Below are 26,258 nucleotides of genomic sequence, written 5' to 3'. Positions count from 1 at the left end.
CCTCAGCCTCCCGAGGAGCTGGGACTACAGGCGCCCGCCACCTCGCCTGGCTAGTTTTTTTGTATTTTTTAGTAGAGACGGGGTTTCACCAGGTTAGCCAGTATGGTCTCGATCTCCTGACCTCGTGATCCGCCCGTCTCAGCCTCCCAAAGTGCTGGGATTACAGGCTTGAGCCTCCGTGCCCGGCCCATTCCGTCTTTCAATTGATTTCTTCCTCTCTTTTTAAACGTTTATTTGTGTATATTTTAAAATATATCTCCCTATCTTTTTGGGAATGGTAGAGTGCTAAATAATAATTTCAGAGACAACACACAAGATCTGTGTTAGACTTTAGGGGAGATACTCATCAAATCTTACTGACAGCTGCAGAAATTCACAATAACTCATTTTGGCAGTGGTCCTACCATTAAGCCCCAGACCACCCCTGGTGCCTATTTTAAATGTCCAGCCATCCAGCCCCCAGGTGAATAAGTGAATGGACTCACTGTAACACCTCTTCTACTTTAACGTGAGAATATCTCACAGATGAGATCTCAGATCTGCTTCAAACTAAAACAGAAGGGGGTATACAAAGGGTACTTGGGGGAGGATGGCCCGTAAGTTGCTGGTTGATGAGGCCAGGCAATAGGTAATAAGAATTCACTATATCACTCTGTGTACTTCTGAGAACATTCAATGTTCCCCATACATAAAATGTAAAACAAGATTAAAATTTTTAACACTTGGCCGGGCACATCGGTTCACACCTGTAATCCCAGCACTATGGGAGGCCGAGGCAGGGGGAATCACCTGAGGTCAGGAGTTCGAGACCAGCCTGGCCAACATGGTGAAACCCCGTCCCTACTAAAAATACAAAAATTAGCCAGGCATGGTGGCGGGCACCTATAATCCCAGCTACTAGGGAGGCTGAGACAGGATAATCGCTTGAACCCAGGAGGCGGAGGTTTCAGTGAGCCAAGATTGCACCACTGCACTCCAGTCTGGGCGACAGAGAGAGACTCTGCCTCAAAAAAAAAAAAAAAAAAAAAAAATTAACACTCACAGAAAGTAAATGAAATTTGGAGTCAATATCTCTACATTCTCTGTTACTTCAGGGACATGCTCTGAAATAGGAAATCAGTGAAAAAAGTACTTTAGAGAATCAAATATACCAAATGAGAAAAAAAAAAAGCCACATTAAGTCCTATCTGTCCTAAAAGTCAGCATTCCAAATTACTAAATATAATCAAAATGCAAGGCAAATGAACATTTTTGCTTCCAGTAATAGAGTTCTTAATTACACATTACTGGATGGAGCTGAAAAAATTCATAAACAAACATCAATCATTTGTTCTTCCAATAAATGTAATTAGTTTAATGCTAGGCCTTTTATACAAATAAAAAGGCTCCAGTTATTATTTTGTTAAGATAGTTTAAAATAGAAGGAATCCTTTGCCTTTTGTTTTCCGAGATGAGGCCTCCCTACGTTGCCCAGGCTGGTCTCAAACTCCTGGGCTCAAGTGATCCTCCCGCCTCAGCTACCCAAGTAGTTTGTTTTGTTTTTTTAATCTAAAAGCAAAAGTGTGAGCTTGATAAAGAAGTCTTGTGGTGAAGCAAAACGAACAAATCTCAACCCTGAAAGCATTTAAATTCTCTGAAGCAATTCTATAGCAAGTCTCTATAATTCCTCCACAAATCATGCAAAAAATTGATGAGAGATGGCAGTATTTGCCCTCAAAAGCCTCTGTCACCACAAAACATCACGGCTTATTTGCTTAACCCAAAGGCCAGATAAATCCAAAATTGGACCCAGGCCCATGACACTGGCCTCTGACCACTGTGCCCAAAGCTCCACAGATATCCTCTTGGGGTTTTAAACAGAGACTTCTGGCCCCTACAAAATGAACAGACTCCAAAGGATGGCCATGGAATACTGTCCCTGTCCCTTCACTAGAGAAAGTATCTATTATAAAATGTGAGTGTTGCAACCCCAGAGTCAGTCGTAAGGGCTATGATTAAACGTCTTGAGCACTCAGGACAAACAAAATTCATCATTCCTTCCCTCTCAGACAGCTCAATCCTATCTTCCATATGCAGTAGTAACTTCACTTATGAAAAGAAATGTAATGGTTTATAATACTCCGCAAGGGAATTTAATGCACCATTCAAATTCTAACTCTAATCTGCTAGGTGCAGACACTGTTTACTCTCTGCCCAGAATATAACAATACAACAACCCATATAGTTTTGTGCATTTATTCATTTATAGTTGTTACATGGCCTAAATAGAAATAAGTAAGATCCCAGAATCAGCCAACCTTGATTTCTTCCTCTCCTGTACCATCCCATTTAAAGATGAGTGGCCAAATTCTGTAACCACATAACCAGCCCAATCTGGTTCAATTACATGTAGTAAACTTGTAAGCTGTATTTCAGTTGCCATGAACCCCCAGGTTGTAGGTCAGGTAACTCGAGCACAGATGAACCCAGTGTGCCCAATGCGTGACACCAGAGGCAATCAGAACTAAAAAGTCAACCACAGGCAGAACCAAAGGGCTAGGATCAGGGAAAAGAGAGAATTAAGAAGCAAGCCTCGGCATCACCTCAGGGCATGCGCCAATCAGATCATGTCTTGGCATCACCTCACGGCATGCTCCAATCAAATCACACCTCCTGGCATCACTTCGTTGCAAGATCCAATCAGATCACACTTCACTAATTATACTGCCTCATGGTAATCCTTCTGCCTATAATACCTGCTCCAGTCTCCAGCTCAGGGAGACAGATTTGAGTGTTTCTTCCTATCTCCTTGACAGTCGACTCCCAATAAAGCCTTTCTTTTTTCCAAAGCCAGTGCCATGGTATTGGTTTCTATTTACATCCAGCAGTAAGCCCATTGCCCAGTAAAACAGTTCTAGGGTTTCATTTCCTAACATAACTGTTCTCTCCACCTACAATGCCACCGTTCTTGTCCACGGCGTTGATTTCTCCTAAGGGACGACAGCAAAAGCCAAACTAAATGGTCTCCCTGTCTCCAACCTCCACTTCCATTCCTCCCATCTCCCATACCCATCACACTTGCCTTGAAACAAAACTCATGTCCTAGCCAAGCTGCAGTGGCCTGACATGCAAACAGGAAAGCCAATTATAAGCCAACTTCCTAAGCACTTATGAAAATGGCAATGAATACACAAAACGTTCTTTACAAACTGACAGGACTACATGAATCTTATAGAATAATAGGAATAAAGCAGTGGTACTAATGTTTTTTGTTTGTTTGTTTTTGTTTTAAATATCATACAATACTGGTTGGGTGCAGTGGCTCATGCCTGTAAACCCAGGACTTTGGGAGACCGAGGCAGGAAGATTTGGTTGAGCCAAGGAGTTGGACCAGCCTGGGCAACAGAGTGAGATCCCAGCTCTACAAAAAAAACAAATTTTTTTTTTTTTTTTTTTTTTTGAGACGGTGTCTCACTCTGTCTCCCAGGCTGGAGTACAGCAGCGTGATCTCAGCTCACCACAAGCTCCGCCTCCTGAGTTCACACCATTCTCCTGCCTCAGCCTCCCCAGTAGTTGAGACTACAGGTGCCCGCCCCCACACCCAGTTAATTTTTTTTGTATTTTTTTTTAGTAGAGACGGGGTTTCACCATGTTAGCCAGGATGGTCTCGATCTCCTGACCTCGTGATTCACCTGCCTCGGCCTCCCAAAGAGCTGGGATTACAGGCGTGAGCCACTGCGGCTGGCAAATTTCTTTTAATTAGCCAGGTGTGGTGGCACGTGCCTGTCATCCGAGCTACTTGGGAGGCTGAGGTGGCAGAATCACTTGAGCCCAGGAGTTCAAGGCTGTGGTGAGCTATGATCACAGCACTGCACTCCAGCCTGGGTTACAAAGCAAGACCCTGTCTCTAAAAGTAAAAAAATTTTTTTAAAAATCATACAATACTACTTAATTCATTTTGATACCATCATCCCAGAAACCACAGTACCACCCGATTTTGCCTATGATAAAAACAAGGCAAAAAACTGATGTGCTAAAGACTTTAAAATGCTATATAGTTGAAAACTGACAAACAGGAGTTTTACAAGAAACAAGCTTTTTTACCAAAACATACATTTCTCCCAGGAAAGAGTCTTTCTGATTGTTTGATCCTTTTTTTTTTACCATCATGTGATTCCTTTTCTTATCGATTCTTCTAGAAAAGGTTGGCTAGGCTGGGAGTGGTGGCTCACATTCGCAATCCTAGCACTTTGGGAGGCGGAGGTGGGTGGATCACCTGAGGTCAGGAGTTTGAGATCACCCTGGCCAACATGGTGAAACCCCATCCCTACTAAAAATACAAAAATCAGCCGGGTGTGGTGGCAAAGGCCTGTAATTTCAGCTACTGGGGAGGCTGAGGCACGAGAATCACTTGAACCCGGGAGGCAGAGGTTGCAACGAGCCGAGATGGTACCACTGCACTCCAGCCTGGGCAACAGACTCTGTCTCAAATAAAAGATTGGCTATAGAATGCCCAAATTCTCTAGAGGTCATTTTTCTAGACAGTCAAGCTGGCTAGGCCTGGAGCCATGCCCGCACAAGGTGGGCATTCAGAAAATGTTGGTTGAATAAATGAAGAAATGCCTCCAAACTATCAGACAGCTATTTCTAGACCTGGAAATTTAGACCACACTTCTTTCAGTAACTAATTCTAAACCTGGTAACTTTCAATATTAAAAACTCAGGTCGGACGTGGTGGTTCACGCCTGTAATCCCAGCACTTTGGGAGGCTAAGGCGGGCAGATCACTTGGGGCTCAGGAGTTCGACACCAGCCTGTCCAACATGATGAAACCCCACCTCAACTAAAAATACAAAAATCAGCCAGGTGTGGTGACATGCGCTTGTGGTCCCAGCTACTCGGAAGGCTGAGGCAGAAGAATCACTTGAACCTGGGAGGCGGAGATTGCAGTGAGCTGAGATCACACCTGGGCAACAAAGCAAGACTCCATCTCAAAAAAGAAAAAGAAAAAAAAAAAAAAACTCTTCTTTATGTTTAATTATACATGAAGTAGAGTTTTAATATTAATCTAAACTAATAAAATTAATTATATCACTGAAAGAGAGTCACAGTAAAAAAAATATTAATATTTAATAACTTGTGCTGTACTTTAACCCCACATTTAGAATCCTATTTCTTTAATAAATGAATCTCCAACATATCACTCACTGGTCATGGTTCAGTTTTAAAATGACCAATTTTCACCATTACTCAAAGATTTTGTATATACTGGATTCTAAAAATGCCTTTTGAACTTGTGGAAAAGCAGTGTGTCCAAGCGTGTGAAGAGCTTTACTCTGACACAGTAATTCTATTTTGGATAACCTACCTTAACAAGATAACGTGGGGACTCATTGTTAAGTGCTCCTAGCTACAGAGACCATGGTGAGTCCAGACGGTTTAAGGGCAGCATATTGGGCTTGAAAGGATATCACCTCCTGTCTCTAGGTGAAGTAAACACTCCAAAGCCTTAAAAATAATTCTGAAACTAGCTTCCTGTTATTCCACTGCAATACCAATAGAACTTTATAATCAGAACTGGACATACTGAGATCCTTCTGCAATTTAAATAGCTGGTAAATTGAAATGTTTCTCCAGTGAGTAACCGTCAGGCATTTGCCATTTATTTCCAAAATTAATGATGCTGATGTTAGTGTTTGTCTGCTTAGCCAGAACATTGCTGTGGGGAGTATTTAGCAACATTTATTTACTGCAGGAAAAAAAAAAATAAGTAGCAATAGGCTTTACATTTACAAATCACAACATAAGAGAAAGAGAAAATAAACAATATAAAAATTATCAGGCTCCTCCTGACTCGTGGTTCTCTAAACACTACAACTTCTCTTCTGAGAAACACTTTTCCCTGGAGAGGCAGCCAAGAGGAGTGACACAGACAGATGGAGTCCAGGCTTGAGCCCGTCAATTTACCAGCCACCTGACGATGGACAAATTGCTTAACCTAAGCCTCAGTTGCTTATCTGTGAAATGCTAAATTGCAGATAATAATAGTATGATTATCTCAAGGTCACTGTGAGGATTGAGTGAGATAATCTAGTCTGTATTTTGATTTCTCCTTTTTTCCTTTATTTTTTGAGACAGGGTTGTCTCAGGCTATTGCCTAGGCTAGAGTACAGAGGCACAATCTCGGCTCACTGAAACCTCCTTCTCTCAGGTTCAAGCGATTCTCCTGCCTCAGCCTCCCGAGTAGCTGGGATTACAGGCGTGTGCCACCACGTCCAGCTAACTTTTGTATTTTTAGTAGAAATGAGGTTTCACCATGTTTGCCAGGCTGATCTTGAACTCCAGACCTCAGGTGATCCACCAGCCTCAGCCTCCCAAAGTGCTGGGATTACAGGCATAAACCACTGCACCCAGCCTCCTAGTATTTTAAACCTACACTGGAACTCTCCTCTCTCCCCACACCCCCTAACCCATTCTCCTATTCAATCAAGTCACATTGCCTCCCACTGCCTCCCACTGCCTTCAGGAGAAAGCTCAGCCCTCCACTGCAGGACTTGAGAAGCCTCTAGGATCCTACCCCGTCTTCCTTCTCTATGTCACAGCTCCATACATCCCTACCCCTACTCAACTCTAGGCACACCAAACTGTTTAGGGTTTCCCAAACATGCCACCCCTAACACCCCATTCCCCCGACATCTCCATCTGTCTCCCTAACATTCCAGTGTTTCAAAGTTTAGTGCTCTAGTTCTTAGAAACTACTCTCATCCTTCAAATTATCTTCAGTCCTAGAAGTCTTAGATATTACTACAAAGGGAGGGAAGTAGAATACCATGGTGGTGTTTTGGTAGGACCAAATCTATCCTATTTGAAGACATATTCTTATATAAGTTAATATTATATTCTAATTATTAACTATTATAGTTAATATATTCTAATTACATTGGAATAATAGTTAATATTATATTCTAATTTTAATTATATATTATACTAACAATGTATAATTATATTAGAATAATTAGTTAATATTATATTCTAATTCTAATTATATTATATATTATACTAATAATATATAATTATATTAGAATAATTAGTTAATATGTTCTAATTCTAATTATATAATTATTATATAATTCTAATATGATTATATACTTGCTATATAATTAATTCTAATATGATTATATAATGGTTATATAATTAATTCTAATATAATTATATAATTGTTATACAATTAATTCTAATATAATTATATAATTGCTATACAATTAATTCTAATATAATTATATAATTGTTATACAATTAATTCTAATAGAATTATATAATTGTTATACAATTAATTCTAAAATGATTATATATTAATTCTAATAGAATTAGAATATAATTTGAATTAAAATATAGTATTATTATATAAAAAAATATTAACTACTATACAAGAAAATACAATGTGGCTGGATTAACTGTTTTAATCTACATAAGAACTTTACAAGGCAGATACTATTATCTCCCACATTACAAATGAGAAAATGGAAGCACAGAGGGGTAAAATAATTTGTCCACATACACAAGCTGAGACATATGACTCCATGAAAGTTAGTATTACTCAAAAACCAGTCTTAAAATGACAGTGCCTCAGCCCAACTCTTAAGCACTGGCACATACTACTTCCCCCAACAGTAACAACTAAGGCAATTTCATGTGGTGTGTCATGGATGATCATGTGGAAAGCACTCAGAGAATATGTGTGAACCAGCCCCAAAGAAAATGCCAGAAAAAGCCAGCCTCAGTGGCTCACACCTGTAATCCCAGCACTTTGGGAGGCTGAGGCAGGTGGATCACCTGAGGTCAGAAGTTCAAGACCAGCCTGGCCAACATGGCGAGGCGCTGTCTCTACTGAAAATACAAAAATTAGCCAGGCGTGGTGGCAGGCGCTTATAATCCCAGTTACTCAGGAGGCTGAGGCAAGAGAATTGCGTGAACCCGGGAGGCGGGGGGGTTGCCGTGAGACGATATTTTGCCACTGCACTCCAGCCTGGGCGACACAGCGAGACTGTCAAAAAAAAAGAAAGAAAAAAAAAAAGAAAATGCCAGAAAAAGAAAAGAAAAAGAAAAGCCAAGCAGTAAAACCTCCATTGCCAAGTTTAGTATCCCATATCCCATATAAATCGAAAACAAGATCTATTTGAACACACTGCTGTAACCTAACAATCCTGAAAAACGAAAACTGACAGCTTATTTTCGTGTCATACTAAAGTTGGAAAAAAATAGGTACTTTTCCCAAAGATCTGATGATTTTATGAGAGATTTTTATGAGAAAGCTGAAATATCACAAACCAGCTGCTTAAAGCTCATAAAGCCCAAATTCATTACATTTCAAAAAATAATGTACATGGATGTCCGAAACCTTCATTAATGTTTTCTCCAGTGCCCTCTAATGGCCATAAGATGAAAAAGCAAAGAAAAATACATACCCATAAATTACCCCAAACTCTTCACCCACTATAAACAAAGTTTTTAATTTTTTTTTTTTTTTTTTTTTTTTTTTTTTTTGAGATAGGATCCCGCTCTATCACCCAGGCTTGAGTGCAGTGGCATGATCTTGGCTCACTACAACCTCCACCTCCCAGGCTCAAGCGATCCTCCCACCTCAGCCTCCCAGTAGCTGGGATTACAGGCATGCACCATCACACCCAGCTAATTTTTGTATTTTTTGTAGAGACAGGGTTTCGTCATGTTGCCCAGGCTGGTCTCAAACTCCTGAGCTCAAGCGATCCACCTACCTAGGCTTCCCAAAGTGCTGGGATTACAGGCATGAGCCACTGCGCCCAGCTAAACAAAGCTTTTAAATAAAGCTTAACCTGGCAGAAAATACAAAAATCTCTAAATTAGCTATCTCATGCATCATTTTCAGACAATTTCACCAATGAAAATTACTCAGATTTTTAATTAAGAGTCATAACATTACACATTCACTTTGACCCACCATATCAATATGGGGAATGTGTAAATGTAGGAAAACATTCATACATCTTTCAAAAGTAAGAAAAGTCTCAGACCAGTGTTAATTATAAGAGCAGAAAACTTGAAAGCACATCAAATGACCAACTCTAAGAAAATGTATAAGCAAATTTAACACATCTAAGGAAGGCCAGGACCGGTGGCTCACGCCTGTCATCCTAGCACTTTGGGAGGCCGAGGCGGTGGATCACTTGAGGTCAAGAGTTCAAAATCACCCTGGCCAACATGGTGAAAACTCCATCTCTACAAAAAATACAAAAATTAGGCAGGCACGGTGGCACATGCCTGTAATCCCAGCTACTCGGGAGGCTGGGATGGGAGAAATGCTTGAACCCAGGAGGCGGAGGTTGCAGTGAGCCGAGATCGCACCACTGCACTCCAACCTGGGCGACGCAGCGAGACTCCATTTCAAAAAAAAAAAAATTGGCCGGGCGCGGTGGCTCACACCTGTAATCCCAGCATTTTGGGAGGCTGAGGCAGGTGGATCATGAGGTCAAGGGATCGAGACCATCCTGGCTAATACGGTGAAACCCCGTCTCCACTAAAAAATACCAAAAAATTAGCCAGGCATGGTTGCGGGCGCCTGTAATCCCAGTTACTTGGGAGACTGAGGCAGGAGAATGGTGTGAACCCAGGAGGCGGAGCTTGCAGTGAACAGAGATTGCACCACCGCACTCCAGCCTGGGTGACAGAGCAAGACTCCATCTCAAAACAAACAAACAAACAAACAAAATTATACTGACCAGAGGACAGTGGGAGCCTCGGACTTAAGAACAATAGAACCAGTCGGGCACAGTGGCTCACACCTGTAATCCCAGCACTTTGGGAGGCCGAGGAGGGCAGATCACAAGATCAGGAGATCAAGACCATCTTGGCTAACATGGTGAAACCCCATCTCTACTAAAAACACAAAACCTTAGGGGGTGTGTGGTGGCGTGCACCTGTAGTCCCAGCTGCTTGGGAGGCTGAGGCAGGAGAATAGCTCAAACCTGGAAGGTGGAGGTTGCAGTGAGTGAGAGAGCGCCACCGCACTCCAGTCTGGACGACAGAGCGAAACTCCGTCTCAAAAAAAAAAAAAAAAGCAAGACTCCATCTCAAAAAAAAAAAAAAGAAAGAAAGAAATGTTTCACAGGAAAAGACAAAAGGCAAATGAACAATAAACACAAAATGCATCCAATCTCACAATTTTAAAAATGCAAATTAACACAAAGCTACTATTTTTCAGATTGGCAAGATTTGAAAGGCTGATAACACCTCAGATGTAGAGAAACAGGTACTCTCAATTCTCTTCTACAATGGAAGCAGAAGGGAAACTTTTTGCAACTTTTACAAGGCAATTTGGAAATATCAAAACTACAAATTCCCTTTGATGCCAGAATTTCAATTTTAGGAATTTACTCTTCAGATAAGTTTATATCAGCCACAAAAAAAATATGAGCAAGAGTATCCATTACAAAAATGAGAAAACACCTCAATGTTAATGAACAAGAGCCAAATAAATTGTGGGACATCATAACGAACTACCTTAAAATGAACCTTACATTGAATTCATCTAATATGACAGGACCAGAAAACTGTCATGTTAAAGGGAAAGAAAAGCAGTCTGTAGACCAGGAGTACAAAATGATCCCATTTGTGTAGCCAAAAAACAAAATTATAACAAAACATAAATGTGTTTATAAAGGGCAATAAAATACCTGGAAGAATATTGTGAAAACTGTGGTTACTATGAAAAGCGGATCCAGGAAAAACAGGAACAGAGGACTGCTGTCTGTGAAATTTTTAAACACATGTAAACAGGGTTTTAAATTAAAGGAGGCCAGGCGCGGTGGCTCATGACTGTAATCCCAGCACTTTGGGAGGCCAAGGCAGGTGGATCACTTGAGGCCAGGAGTTTGACATCAGCCTGGACAACATGGCAAAACCCCATCTGTACTAAAAAAAATACAAAAAATAGCCAGGTGTGGTGGCACACGTCTGTAATTCCAGATACTCGGGAGGTTGAGGCAGGAGAATCACTTGAACCCAGAAGGAGAAGGTTGCAGTGAGCTGAGATTGCATCACTGCACTCCAGCCTGGGCAACAGAGCAAGACTCCATCTCAAAAAAAACCAAAAAATAAAAATTAATTAATTAATTAAATGATACTACAAAGAGAAGATCAGATCAAGTTAAAATATCTCAAAAATATCTAAAGAAACAGTTTTACAACATTAAAATGGCTCCCCTTGAAAACCTGTGGCGGGGAGGCCCGAACAAGATGGCGAATAGGGCACAGCTCAGTCTTCAACTCGGCTCAGCGACACAGAAGACGGTGATTTAGGCATTTTCAGCTGAGGTACTGGGTTCATCTCACTGGGGAGTGCCGGAAGATGTTGCTAGTCGCTGCTGCGGCTTGACCAGCCAGAGCTGAAGCAGAGGCTGAGGCATTGCCTCACCTGGGAAGGCGCCAAGGGGAAGGGAATCCGCACTTTCTAGCCGGGAACTGGGACACACAACACCTGGAGAATGGTGCTCCCACCCCAATACTGTAGCTTTGAGCAAGCAGGAACACCAGGAGTCATGTCCACACCTGGCTGGGAGGTCCCACACCCGCGGAGCCTCCTCATTGCTATCACAGCAGTCTGTGATCTACGGCAAAGGCAGCAGCAAGGCTGGGGGAGGAAGCCGCCGTGCTCAGGCTTAAGTAGGTAGAAAGCAAAGCTGCTGGGAAGCTCGAACTGGGTGGAGCTCACGGCAGCTCAAAGGAAAGCCTGCCTGTGCTGTGAGACTCCACCTCTGGGGGCAGGGCACAGTAAGCAATAGCAAGCAGCGAATGCCTCTGCAGACCCCAAAGCTTGACTCTGTCTGACAGCTTTGAAGAGAGCAGTGGATCTCCCAACACGGAGGTTGAGATCTGAAGGGACAGACTCCTGTCAAGGGTCCCAGTGACCCCTGAGTAGCCTAACTGGGAGACATCCCCCACTGAGGGGCAGTCTGACACCCCACACCTCACAGGGTGGAGTACACACCCCTGAGGAGGAGGCTTCCAAAGCAAGAATCAGACAGGTACACTTGCTGTTCCAGAAATATTCTATCTTCTGCAGTCTCTGCTGCTGATACCCAGGCAAACAGGGTCTGGAGTGGACCTCAAGCAATCTCCAACAGACCTACAGCTGAGGGTCCTGACTGTTAGAAGGAAAACTATCAAACAGGAAGGACACCTACACTGACCCCATCAGTACATCACCATCATCAAGACAGAGGCAGATAAAAAAGCAATACGTAACTCCATTGCAAAATGAAGAAAACACCTCAATGTTAATGAACAAGAGCCAAATAAATTGTGGGACATCATAGCGAACTACCTTAAAATGGGAACTTACATTGAATTCATCTAATATGACAGGACCAGAAACTGTCATGTTAAAGGAAAAGAAAAAAGCAGTCTGTAGACCAGGAGTACAAAATGATCATTTGTGTAAAAAACAAAATTATAACAAAACATAAATGTGTGTTTATAAAGGGCAATAAAAATACCTGGAAAGAATATTGTGAAAACTGTAAGTTTACTATGAAAAGCGGATCCAGGAAAAACAGGAACAGAGGACTGCTGTCTGTGGGGAATTTTAAACACATGTAAACAGGGTTTTAAATTAAAGGAGGCTGACGGTGGCTCATGAGCTGTCCCAGCACTTTGGGAGGCCAAGGCAGGTGGATCACTTGAGGCCAGGAGTTTGACATCAGCCTGGACAACATGTAAACCCCATCTGTGTACTAAAAATACAAAAATAGCCAGGTGTGGTGGCACACGTCCTGTAATTCAGATACTTTCGGGGAGGTTGGGGTGGGAGAATCACTTGAACCCAGAAGGAGAGGTTGCAGTGAGCTGAGATTGCATCACTGCACTCCAGCCTGGGCAACAGAGCAAGACTCCATCTCAAAAAAAACCAAAAAATAAAAATTAATTAATTAATTAAATGATACTACAAAGAGAAGATCAGATCAAGTTAAAATATCTCAAAGAAATATCTAAGAAACAGTTTTACAACATTAAAAATGGCTCCCGCGGCCAGGTGCAGCGGCTCAAGCCTGTAATCCCAGCACTTTGGGAGGCGAGCGGAAGATCATGAGGTCAGGAGTTCAAGACCAGCCTGGCCAAGACGGTGAAACCCCGTCTCTACTAAAAATACAAAAATTAGCCGGGCATAGTGGCAGGTGCCTGTAATCCCAGCTTATCAGGAGGCTGAGGCAGAGAACTGCTTGAACCCCGGAGGCGGAGGTTGCACTGAGCCAAGATCATGCCACTGCACTCTAGCCTTGGTGACAGAGCAAGACTCCATCTCAAAAAAAAAAAAAAAAAAGGCTCCCCCAGATCATGGAGATCAAAGAGTAGAGAATGGAGGTAATGAGACAGAGTTTTTGAAGATTTCTCTGGAGAATGTTGGTAAGGTACTTTTCCCTCAAAAGGAGAGAGGCTGCAGGGAGCTGTCAGCCTCTTATCTCTAGCCCCACAAGAAAAGTGCCAATCCCAGCCTCTCAAAGAAGTTGCTCTGTATCCCCCGCCCTCAGAGGATTACAGATTGAGGTATGGCTGCCGCCCAGGAAATTTAGAAGCAAACAGATCAGCTACTTGCATTAGCAAGTGAGCACTACTGCTGGGTAGGAATTGGCCTGTCCCCTCCAAATAAAGAACTCAGGAGTGTTCCCCTGACAGCAGGATGGGGGCGAGGGAGATCTCAGATCCTGACCCATTGGTCAAGTAAAGCAGAGAGCAGGTGACAGATTTCAAAAGAGAAGCCAGAGAGGCAGGGCACAGAGGAGGGACTAAGCAGCCATCAGTATACTTCTTGGCCAGGCACGATGGCTCACACCTGGAATCCCAACACTTTGGGAGGCTCAGGCAGGTGGATCACCTAAGGTCAGGAGTTCAAGGCCAGCCTGGCCAACATGGTGAAACTCCGTCTCTACTAAAAATACAAAAATTAGCCAGGCGTGGTGGTACGCACCTGTAATAGCAGCTACTCAAGAGGCTTACACAGGAGAATCGCTTGAACCTGGGAGGCAGAGGTTGCAGTGAGCTGAGATTGTGCCACTGCACCCCAGCCTGGATGAGACAGTAAGATTCTATCTCAAAAAAAAAAAAACAAAGGTATACTTCCGGGAAGTATAGAAAAGGTATACTGCCAGGAAATGGGCTCAAAAAATAAGGAAAAAGAAAAAGAAGTACACCTCTCAGCTTCTCAGAGTACATTTTGCTCAGGGCAAGGGACCTGCCAGGGAGATGGTCATAGCAAGTATCTCCTAAGAAGCCATGAAAACATTCCCTGGAAAGAGAGTCAACTCAAAACACATGACTAGGAGAGAGAGCACAAAGACATCTATGACAGCAGTGATCAAGTAAGAACTTTCACTTTTCCTTTTTTTTTTTTTGAGACAGGGTCTAACTCCCGTCATCCAGACTAGAGTGCAGTGACACGATCTCAGCTCACTGCAACCTCTGCCTCCCAGGCTCAAGCGATTCTCCTGCCTCAGCCTCCTGAGTAGCTGGGGTTACAGGCGCCATCACACCTGGCTGATTTTTGCTTTTGTATTTTTGGTAGAGACTGGGTTTCGCTATGTTGCCCAGGCTGGTCTCAAACTCCTGAGCTCAAGTGATCCATCCGTCTCGGCCTCCCAAAGTGCTGGGATTACATGCGTGATTCACCACGCCCAGATTACTTCTCTTTATCTGTCCTGCCTCCCTGCAGCTGCTCCCAAACCCTATGGAGATCCAAAACAGCAGCTAACAAATACGCTGGGTGACAGAGTGAGACCCTGTCTCCAAAAATAAAAAATAAAAAAAACCCAAAAAACCCACTGCAAATTTCCCAAAATGTCCAAACAATGGTCTTTTCTCTTTGATCGAAGACTAAAATTTACAAAATGCATTTGGGGTCTCTTTTCATTGTCTCTCTTTTTTTTGAGACAGTCTCGCTCTGTCGCCCAGGCTGGAGTGCAGTGGCACAATCTCGGCTCACTGCAAGCTCCGCCTCCTGGGTTCACGCCATTCTCCCGCCTCAGACTCCAGAGTAACTGGGACTACATGCACCTGCCACCACGCCCAGCTAATTTTTTCAATTTTTAGTAGAGATGCGGTTTCACAGTGTTAGCCAGGATGGTCTTGATCTCCTGACCTCATGATCCACCTGCCTCAGCCTCCCAAACTGCTGGGATTACAGGCGTGAGCCACATTGTCTCTTTTAATCCTAGAATGGTGATCGCCTCACCATGTTTTTTTGTTGTTATTGTTTATAACATTGACATTTACAGAATCTAAAAGGCTTGTGGCAAATACTGGATTTGTCAGATTGTTTCCCCAAGATAAGATTCAAGCCAAACATTTTTTGACGCAAAACTACACAGATGATGATGTGTGTGTGTCTTGCTATATACATCGTATCAGGAGGAACTTGAGTCCAATTTTATCAGAAACGATGATGCTAAATGTGGTTGCTTAGTATAGGTGGGAATCCCCTGATCTCTCCATTTGTAATCAGAGGGATTAGTTTCTAATCCCTCTGAAATTAGAAACTAATATATGGGGGGTTTTCCCCACTCATTCCTCATTTCTAGTTGGTTTAGTTTGTGGGATGGTATTTTGAGACATTGAATATCTATTCCCCAAAGACATTTCACACAATCCTTGCTTAAATCAACTTGTTTTGTTTTGTTTTGTTTTTGAGAAGGAATCTTGCTCTGTTGCCCAGGCTGGAGTGCAATGGTGCAATCTCAGCTCACTGCAACCTCCGCCTTCCAGGTTCGAGTGACTCTCCTCCCTCAGCCTCCCCAGTAGCTGGGACTACAGGTGTGTGCCACCACGCCTGGCTAATTTTTGTATTTTTAGTAGAGATGGGGGTTTCACTATGTTGGCCAGGCTGGTCTCGAACTCCTGACCACAGGTGATCCGCCCACCTCAGCCTCCCAAAGTACTGGGATTACAGGCGTGAGCCACCGCACCCGGCTGACTAATTTCTTTTTTTATTTGATGTAATATAATCTATTATGTTCATTAATCTTTTTGAAGCTCAAATTGTTCCAAGTTTGGCCTGTAAGAAACCCTTTGAGTTGGTTCCTATGTCTTTTTGGCAGGTCTCCATAAGTCTCTGAGGCCCCACTTGTTCAATAAGATGTTCCAGGGCTCATCTGTTACCCTTCTTTCGCCAGTCCTGAAACAAGCCCTTTATTATAAGGAACGGTATCCAGAAAAACAAGATCTGAGTGCTTAATATATTCATTATTTCTGGGTCTGTGGCACAATAAAGAATATATCTGGGCCAGGCACGGTACAATGGTGCAATCTCAACTCACTGCAACCTCCACCTCCCGGGTTCAAGCGATTCTCCTGCCTCAGCCTCCTGAGTAGCTGGGATTACAGGCACGTACCACTACGCCCAGCTAATTTTTGTATTTTTTTTTAGTAGCGAGGGGTTTCACCATGTTGGTTAGGCTGGTCTTGAACTCCTGACCTCAGGTGATCTGCCTGCCTCAAACTCCCAAAGTGCTGGGATTACAGGGATGAGCCACCACACCTGGCCACATATATCTGGTCTTTGACCCTGGTTCTTGATACATAGCTTTAGAAAACCTTGGCATTTCCTAAGTAACAGATTCAGGATGAAGGCTGATCACCAGAAAGAAATCACGTGATTAGAGGATTAGAATTTAGGGCCAGCCTGACCTTTGAGGAAAAGAAGTTCACTGGAGATTGAGCTTAATCAACTACCAAATGATTTAACCAATCGTGCTTGCATGATGGGACACCAACAAAAACCCTGGACACTGAAGCTCAGTGGGGCTTCCTGGTTGAGGAACACACTGATGTGCCCGGATTCCCAGAGGAGAGGACACAGAAGCTCCATGTCTCTTCCTCATGCCCATTCCCTAGACCTTGCCCAAGAGTATGTCTTCCATTTGACCGTTTCTGATCTGTGGCCTTTATAATAAAACTGCAACCTAGATCAGCCTGGGCAACATGGCGAGACCTTGTCTCTACAAAAAAATTAAAAATGTTCTTGGCGTGTTGGTGCATGTCTGTAGTCCCAGCTGCTCGGGAGGCCAAGATGGGAGGATTCTTTGAGCCCAGGATTTCAAGGTTGCAGTGAGCCATGATCACACCACTGTACTTCAGCCTGGGTGAAGGAGTGAGACCCTGTCTCAAAAACATCAAAAAACAAAAACCAAACCAGCAATCTTAAGTATAGAGCTTTTGGGGAATTCTGAGAGTCATTCCGGCAAAAGAGTAGGTAGCTGTGAGACTTCCAGCTGGTATCTGAAGTCAGGGCGGTCTTCTATAGGACTGTGCCCTAAACCTATGCAGTCAGACACTAACTCTGGGTAAGACATATCAGAATTGAACTGAACTACAAGGTACCATTTGGTGCCAGAGTCAGAACATGCAAAGTCCTTTCAGTGAACATAGCTAGAAAATACTATTTTTATATATATATGCACACACACACACACAGATATATGCATATTTAAACTAAGTTTGCAAATATAAGTGCACATTTTTTAAAATCTTAAGTCCATATCAGCCTCCAAATCAAATCCAACACCACTTGGAAATCACAGTAATGCATATCAATCCACCATAGTGTTATTCAGAGCCACACAACAACATTCCATTGTGTGGATATACCACGCCTTTTTCAACCAGTACTGGACACAGTTGTTTGCTATGTATGCTGCAATGCGTAAGCCTGTGGAAATACTGTTTTGCATTAATGAAGCTGTATCTTTAAGGCAAATTCATACAACTGGGTCTGCTGGATAATGGATAAATGCCTATGTGACTTTGGTAAAAACTGCCAAAAGCCCTTCCATACAGGCTAGACCATCCTGGACTCCCACCTGCAAGGTATGAGTGCCTGTTTACTCACAGCCTCGCCTAAGTGAGTATGTCATCCAGCTTTTGAGTTTTGGTTATTATATTCTGAAAGGTGAGAAATGTTTATCAGTGTAGTTTTCATTTGTATTTCTCTTATTACAAGTAAAGTTAAGCATCTTTTCATGTTTAAATCTCTTTGTAGAGTCATTTCTGAGAAATTCTTATTCATGTGTTTTGTCAACCTTTTCTACTATATTTTTCTTCAGCTGGAATTATAGGCATGCACCACCACACCCAGTTAATTTTGTATTTTCAGTAAAGACAGGTTTTCATCATGTTGGTCAGGCTGGTCTCGAACTCCTGACCTCAAGTGATCCACCTGCCTCAGCCTCTCAAAGTATTGGGATTACAGGTGTGAGCCACAGCAACTGGCCAGGTCTGCCTTTTTTTTGAGACGGAGTCTCACTCTGTTGCCCAGGCTTGAGTGCAGTGGCATGATCTCAGCTCACTGCAACCTCTGCCACCAGGGTTCAAGAGATTCTCATGCCTCAGCCTCCCAAGTAGCTGGGACTACAGGTGTGCGCCACATATGTCCGGCTAATTTTTTTTGTATTTTTTAGTAGAGATGGGGTTTTACCATGTTGGTCAGGCTGGTCTCGAGCTCCTGACCTCAAGTGATCCACCTGCCTCAGCCTCCCAAAGTGCTGGGATTACAAGCATGAGCCACCACACCCGGCCAGGTCTGCCTTTTTTGTTTGTTTGTTTGTTTGTTTTTGAGACAGATTCTTGCTCTGTCACCCAGGCCAGAGTGCAGTGGCACAATCTCGGCTCTCTACAAGCTCCGCCTCCGGAATTCACACCATTCTCTTGCCTCAGCCTCCCGAGTAGCTGGGACTACAGGCACCTGCCACTGCGCCCAGCTAATTTTCTGTATTTTTAGTAGAGATGGGGTTTCACTGTATTAGCCAGGATGGTCTCAATCTCCTGACCTCGTGATGTGCCTGCCTCGGCCACCACAAAGTGCTGGGATTACAGGCGTGAGTCACCGTGCCTGCAGGTCTGCCTTTTTTTAAGAGCTCATTGTATGGTAAAAAGATAAACACCTTGTCTGAGATATAAGGGGCAAATAGTTTCTCCTGTTTTGCCTTTTGATTTTCCTTATGACCAGGTAAAATACTTTAAAGTCATTCATAAATTTAATGTTTTTTATTGCTTCTAGATTTTGAATCATATAGAAAAGCGTGAGCCACTGCACCGCAGCTGACTACTTTCTTTTTTTATTTGATGTAATATAATCTATTATGTTCATTAATCTTTTTGAAGCATGAAATCCTACTGCATCGTACATTCTCACATTCATCTAGTCATCTAGTCACTGAAACAGTTACATCCCAGACTGATATTTCCTGGATTCCTAGGGGCCCCACTCACGCTGATCTCCACACCCACAGACCAGGCTGCCATCCTTAAGCCCCAACACCACTTAGTCTATACAGCAGAGAAGCAAATTAACACTGGAGTTTCACTTGGAATCTCAACCATAATAAATCCTATCATGTTGTTCATCTTCAAAGAGCCCTGAATAAAATCTCTCTGACCATCTACACCAAGCGTGTCCAAACCACAGCCCACTGGCCCAACACAAATTTATAAACTGTTTTAAAACATTGTAAGATTTTTTTTTTGCGATTTTTTTTAAGCTCATCAGCTATCATTAGTGTATTTTATGTGTTGCCCAAGACAATTTTTCTACCAGTGTGGCCCAGGAAAGCCAAAAGATTGGACGCCCCTGATCCACACTGTCCTCAGTCCTTGTTCTCAAATCTCCTGCTTATCCTCTGATGAGCTGACTTTCACAGGGCTGAGATGTTCACCATGCTCATGAAAAATGGCAAAAAAAAAAATTATAAAACCCTCAAGACAGAAGCTAGAGAAATGAAACTCTTCTTGTGAGCTCAGATGGACTACATAGCAATAAATACTAAATGTTAACCAACTGCGGGAGCCAAGTGCAACATTTCCCAAAGTAATGGTACCTTTTCTTTCTTCACATGATCCATAATTTTGCCCAAATCTTCAACATCAACAATGGAATTTAGGCTCTGACGGTCCTCACCACCAAACTCTTCTTCACTGGAGCTCTCAAAGGGCTCTTCCTCCTGGAAGAGAAATGCTTCAGAAACAGTGTTCAAAGGGGCAAAGGCAAAGTTCTCTTACACTCCCTCCCACACTAAGAATTCACTAGGTCTCTAAATTCTTGTTTTTTTTTTTTTTGAGACAGGGTCTCGCTCTGTCACCCAGGCTGGAGTGCAGTGGCATGATCTCGGCTCACTGCAACCTCCGCCTCTTGGGTTCAAGTGATTCTCCTGCCTCAGCCTCCCAAGTAGCTAGGATCACAGGTGCATACCACCACACCCGGCTAATTTTTGTATTTTTAGTAGAGACAGGGTTTCATCATGTTGGCCAGGCTGGTCTCGAACCCCTGACCTCAGGTAATCCACCCACCTCAGCCTCCCAAAGTGCTGAGATTACAGGTGTGAGCCACAGCGCCCGGCTATCTATAAATTCTTAATTTAAAAATAAAATCTAGGCTGGGTATGGTGGCTCACCCAGCTCTTCGTGAGGCTAAGATGGGAGGTCTGCTTGAGGTCAGGAGTTTGAAACCAGCCTGGGCAACACAGCAAGACCACATTGCTACAAAAAAATGTACACCATTAGACAGATGTGGTAGCACATGTCTATAGTCCCAACTACTTAGGAGACTGATGCAGAAGCGTCACTTGAAGCCAGGAGTTCAAGACCAGCCTGGGCAACATAGTGAAACCCTCATCTCTACAAAACAACAAAAACAACAATGAAGAAATAAATCTTAAGTCTTTAGCATCAGACTCATAATTATGAAAGCGCATGATGGAGTGAGAACAACTAACACTTCACCTGCCCTCCCACGTCACAATGACATGAGCTGGGCTCAGGGGAACAAGACACATGCCAAGCAGAAGTAGAGGAAATGTGACATCACTGGGGAGACACATTTGCGGAGTATCTACTACGTCCCCAGCACAATGTTCATATACCCATTCATTTCATCCTCAACTATTTATGATGTAGATAGGTTCAACATCATCTCATAGATGAGGAAATTAAAGCTAAAGAAGTTAAGAAATCTCGGCTAATACGTGGCAGCCTTCATCCCTTTCTCCAATGGAGGATAAGGCAGAATCAAACAATAGAGAGATTTTGTTTGTTTGTTTTGTTGTTGTTGTTGTTTTGAGTCTCGCTCTGTCACCCAGGCTGGAGTGCAGTGGCATGATCTTGGCTCACTGCAACCTCTACCTCCTGGGTTCAAGCAATTGTCATGCCTCGGTCTCCAGAGTAGCTGGGACTGCAGGCATGCACCATCACACCCGGCTAATTTTTATATTTTTAGTAGAGATGGGATTTCACCATGTTGGCCAGGCTGGTCTCAGACTCCTGACCTCAGGTGATCTGCCCGCCTCAGCCTCCCAAATTGCTGGAGTTACAAATGTGAGCCACCATGCCCAGCTGATAAAGAGATTTTTAAGAGGTGAAGTAGTTGTTTGTTTTCAACAGCAGGTACTTTCTGAGTAACTCAAGGGTCACTTTAAAATTAAAAGAAACAGGCCAGGCACAGGGACTCATGCCTGTAATCCCAGCACTTTGGGAGGCCAAAGCAGATGGATCACCTGAGGTCAAGAGTTCGAGACCTGCTGACCACCATGGTGAAACCCTGTCTCTACTAAAAATACAAAAATTAGCCGGGTGTGGTGGCATGCACCTGTAGTCCCAGCTACTCCAGAGGCTGAGACAGGAGAATTGCTTTAACCTAGGAAGTGGAGGTTGCAGTGAGCCAAGATCGCAACACTGCACTCCAGCCTTGGCAACAGAGTGAACAAAAAAAAAGAAAACAATTAAATTAAATTAAAAGAAACAAAATGTCAATAACCTTCATATACAGGCCAATATGCCCCACAGCATAGCAGAGAGATATCATATAATCAGATGCTGCTGATCAAGTGTTCAATACAAAATAAAACAGCCCCCCTTAGACAAGGTCACTCCTTATCCTGCGCCAGATGATAGGATTACCATGGACAATCTAACCCTCTTCTACTACAAATCAAGCCTGAGACTACAGAAGCAGCACTGTGGGTGGCTCCCTGGTATCTCTTTTGCTTTGTCAATAAATGAATAGTCTTCTCTGCCTTGCTTCCAGATGACAAAATAAACTGTTTCCAGAAATAAGTGTATGGATGTGTTCTTTAATTTAGCCCAGCTTCAACAGAAAATCTCTGCCAGTTAACTCCACCCTGATATCCCAGCCTCATGACCAAGCTATCAAGGAGAGTCAAGTATACCACCTGAAACATACTTTCTAACAATTAGTCCATTTTTAGATCTTCTAGTCCAGTGTTTTCCAATCAGTTTGTCTAAATATATAAGAATACCTTCAGTATTAGGATCTCCTGATGTACTCATTTTCCTAGAATTGCAGTAAGTTCCATATTGCCCATGTGTCCTGTGCTCCTACCTCATCATTTCCAATACATTTCAGAATCTTAGACAGAGAAGAAACATCAGGGATCATCTGGTCCAATCTCCCCATATTATCCTGGACAAGAAGTCAGTATAACTTTTGCTGTAAAACACCAAATTGTAAGTATTTCTGACCTTGTGGGACATACAATCCTGTCTTAACTACGCAAATCTGCCCCTCTAACACTAAAGCAGCTATGACAACACATAAATGAGCATGGCTATTCTCCCAAAACCTGTATTTTAAAAAATTAAAAAACAAGCTGGGTGCACTGGCTCACACTTGTAATCCCAACAGTTTGGGAGGCCAAGGCAGGAGGATTGCTTGAGTTCAAGAGTTCGAGATCAGTCTGGGCAACACAGTGGGACCCCATCTCTACAAAAAAGAAAAAAACTTGGCTGGGCATGGTGGTGCACGCCTGTAGGCCCAGCTACTCAGGAGACTGAGATAGGAGGATTGCTTGAGCCCAGGAATTAGAGGCTACAGTGAGCTGTGCACTAACTACTGCACTCCAGACTGGGGGACAGACTGGCCTCTGTTTCAAACAACAACAGGCAATAGGCTGCATCTGGCCAGTGAGCCTGTTTGCTGATCCCTGTCCTAGACTCTCCTTGATAACTTCTCCTTAGACTCGAGTTTCTGATGGAAAGACTCATGTCGAGAATTTACTTTTTCCAAAAGGAACCTATTTCATCTTCACATAAAATCAGATCAAAACTGCTATTAACTTGGCTCTGTGACCTTGGGAAACTTCAAAAGTTCTCTTGAACACTGAATATACTCATGGTAGCCAGTAGTGCTAGAAAATTAATGCAACACATTCCCCTGGTCCCCACAAAGATTGCAATCCAGTAAGAGACGTACAGATGCTACATTTAAAGGGGCTTTAATGAGAGGGTTTAGGAATATGAAAAGGAGCCACGATACCTGAGTCATATGTGAAGGGTAAGTAAACAGGCCTGGCCAGGGAAAGACATGTGGGAATGCTATTGGAAGGGGATGGGCAAAGTCACCGAGGCAAGCACCACGAGGCATTTAGCTACTGTCTGCCACTCAGAAAGTACCAGCAGATGGAGAATAAAGCATACGACATGGGGAGAAAATGTAGCAGAGAAAGATGTGGGCCGGACTGCAAAGGATCTTGCCTGCCCTGGAAAGAGAGAACAAGAAGCGTCTAACATGGTCTGAACAGAGAAATAACACAAACCTGCATTTCAATAGCTCACTCAACTGGGAAGACAGAAGGTAATTTAAGGGAAACAAGACTACAGACAAGGATAAATCTGAACAATGTACGACAATCCCCTTGGGAAGAAAAGATGCTGGCCTGAACTAAAGAGTAACAGGTGAGCAGAAGGTTGGATATTCAAACTTATTTGGCAAAAAAAATTTTTTTTTTTTTGGAGACCACAGTCTCATTGTCGCCCAGGCTGGAGTGCAGGGGCGCGATCTCAGCTCACCACAACCTCCGCCTCCCAGGTTCAAGCAATTCTCCTGCTTCAGCCTCCCGAGTAGCTGGGATTACAGGTGCCCGCCACTATGCCCAGCTAATTTTTGTATTTTTAATAGAGACAGGGTTTCACAGTGTTGGTAAGGCTGGTCTCTAATTCCCGACCTTGTGATCCCCCCGCCTTGAACTCCCAAAGTGCTGGGATTACAGGCATGAGCCACCACGCCCGGCCTTGACAAATATTTTTAGCACCAAGGAGACCACATGGCTAGAGGTTGGAGAGGAAGACAGAGAATAGTAGGATGACAATGGAGAAATTCAAGAGTCAGATTAGGTGCTAAGGTCACACTAAGAAATGAAGTTTTTATGAAAGCAGCAATGAAAAATCACTTTTAAACAAGAGGGTAACATGATCTGATTTGTACTTTTAAGATTACTTGGCCGGGCGCGGTGGCCCACACCTGCAACCCCAGCAACTTTGGGAGGCCGAGGCGGGCGGATCACGAGATCAGGAGATTGAGATCATCCTGGCTAACATGGTGAAACCCGGTCTCTACTAAAAATGCAAAAAATTAGCCAGGCGTGGTGGCAGGCGCCTGTAGTCTCAGCTACTCGGGAGGCTGAGGCAGGAGAATGGTGTGAACCCAGGAGGCGGAGCTTGCAGTGAGCCAAGATCGCACCACTGTGCTCCAGCCTGGGTGACAGAGCGAGACTCTGCCTTAAAAAAAAAAAAAAAAATTACTCTGAGGCCGGGTGTGGCGGGTCACGACTGTAATCACTTTGGAAAGCCAAGGCAGGTAGATTGCTTAAGCCCAAGAGTTTGAGATCAGCCTGGACAACAGAGTGAAACCCTGTCTCTACAAAATATACAAAAATTAGCCAGGCACAGTGGTGTGCACCTGTAGTCCCAGCTACTCAGGAGGCTGACGCAGGAGGATGGCTTGACCCCAGGAGGTTGCTGCAGTGAGCCAAGAGTGTGCCACTATACTCCAGCCTGGGAACGACCCTGTTCTCCACCCCGCGTGCCCCAAAAAAGTCTACTCTGAATGATAGACGGAGAAGAGATAGGAGGACAAAATATGTGGCTGCTACAGTAGTCTGGTCAAGCAATATGGCTTGAACTTGCAAGTTAGCAGTAGAGATGGAGGGAATTGGATGGATATGAAATATTTTAAGCCAGAGGTTTGCAAACTACGGCCAAATCCAGGCAGCCTCGGGCCAGATCTCAACATGACAATTCATTTACATGTCCCCTATGGCTGTTTTCTTGACACAATGGCACACTTAACAGTTTCAACAAAAACCATGTGGCCCACAAAGCTGAAAATATTGACTAACCGGCCCTTCATAGAAAGTTTGCTGGCCGGGCGCGGTGGCTCAAGCCTGTAATCCCAGCACTTTGGGAGGCCCGGTGGTGGATCGAGGTCAGGAGATCCGAGACCATCCTGGCTAACATGGTGAAACCCGTCTCTCTACCTAAAAAATACAAAAAACTAGCGAGTGGTGGCCCGAGCCTGTAGTCCCGCTACTCGGAGGCTAAAGAGGCAGAGGAAAAATAAGCGTGAACCTGGGAGGCCAGACTTGCAGTGAGCAATGCTCCTGCACTCCAGCCCTGGGTGACACAGCCCATGAGACTCCGATCTCAAAAGTTTAGCTGACCTCTGTTTTGGACAAAGAAGGAACCAGACTTACTGAGGAATTCAATACAGGAATGAGGCAAAGGAAAGAATCAAGCACAGCTCTTAGGTTTCTTTTTAAGCCACTGAGATGGTGGGAGTGTTTCCTGAGATGGGAAACACAACAGTGGAACATAACAGAAGGGTGGAGATAAAGAGCTCCATTTTGGATTTGTGAAGCATCAGATACACAAGAATAAATTTTTAAAAGGCATACATGAGAAGAGAATTCAGGGTTGACCCTGGATCTGGAAGTACAAATGTGGGAATAACTGGCACGTGGACGATGTCTGAAGTCGTGAAACTGGATGAGATCACCCAGGAAGAGAGTGTCAGCGCATAATCCAGCACCAAACCTGAATCACTCCAACATGCAGAGGCTGAATAAAGAAAAGGAAAAGACCCCAAGTAAAAAAGGAGAAACTCTATGACAATGACGTCATGAAAGTCAGGAAGATAGATTCAAAGGAGGAATCAGCTATGACAAATGCTGCTGAGAAGTCAAGTAAAATAAAGACAGAAATATCCATGAGACGCGTAGATCTAAAAGGTGAGACACAAAACATTTTTTTTTTTTTGAGATGCGGTTTTCGCTCTTGTTACCCAGGCTATACTGCAGTACCACGATCTCGGCTCACTGCAACCTCCACCTCCCAGGTTCAAGCAATTCTCCTGCCTCAGCCTCCCGAGTAGCTGGGATTACAGGCGCCTGCCATCACACCCAGCTAAATTTTTTT

The 26,258-nt window shown here is 43.5% G+C and overlaps 1 protein-coding gene across 4 annotated transcripts in view; it reads right to left on the bottom strand.

Moving 5' to 3' along the window:
- LOC101000797 (S-adenosyl-L-methionine-dependent tRNA 4-demethylwyosine synthase TYW1) overlaps positions 1 to 26,258 on the bottom strand; it is a 256,556-nt gene that overhangs the window by 204,824 nt on the left and 25,474 nt on the right. For all 4 annotated transcript variants that reach the window (XM_009202869.4, XM_021935762.2, XM_021935761.2 and 1 more), the window contains one exon: positions 19,874 to 19,996. In XM_009202869.4, the coding sequence (XP_009201133.2) occupies positions 19,874 to 19,996 (123 nt within the window). The remainder of the gene's footprint in view (positions 1 to 19,873; positions 19,997 to 26,258) is intronic.

This window comes from Papio anubis, chromosome 4 (genome assembly GCF_008728515.1).
Source record: "Papio anubis isolate 15944 chromosome 4, Panubis1.0, whole genome shotgun sequence".
Classification (NCBI taxonomy): Eukaryota; Metazoa; Chordata; class Mammalia; order Primates; family Cercopithecidae; genus Papio; species Papio anubis.
This window is presented reverse-complemented; position numbering and strand designations above follow the sequence as displayed.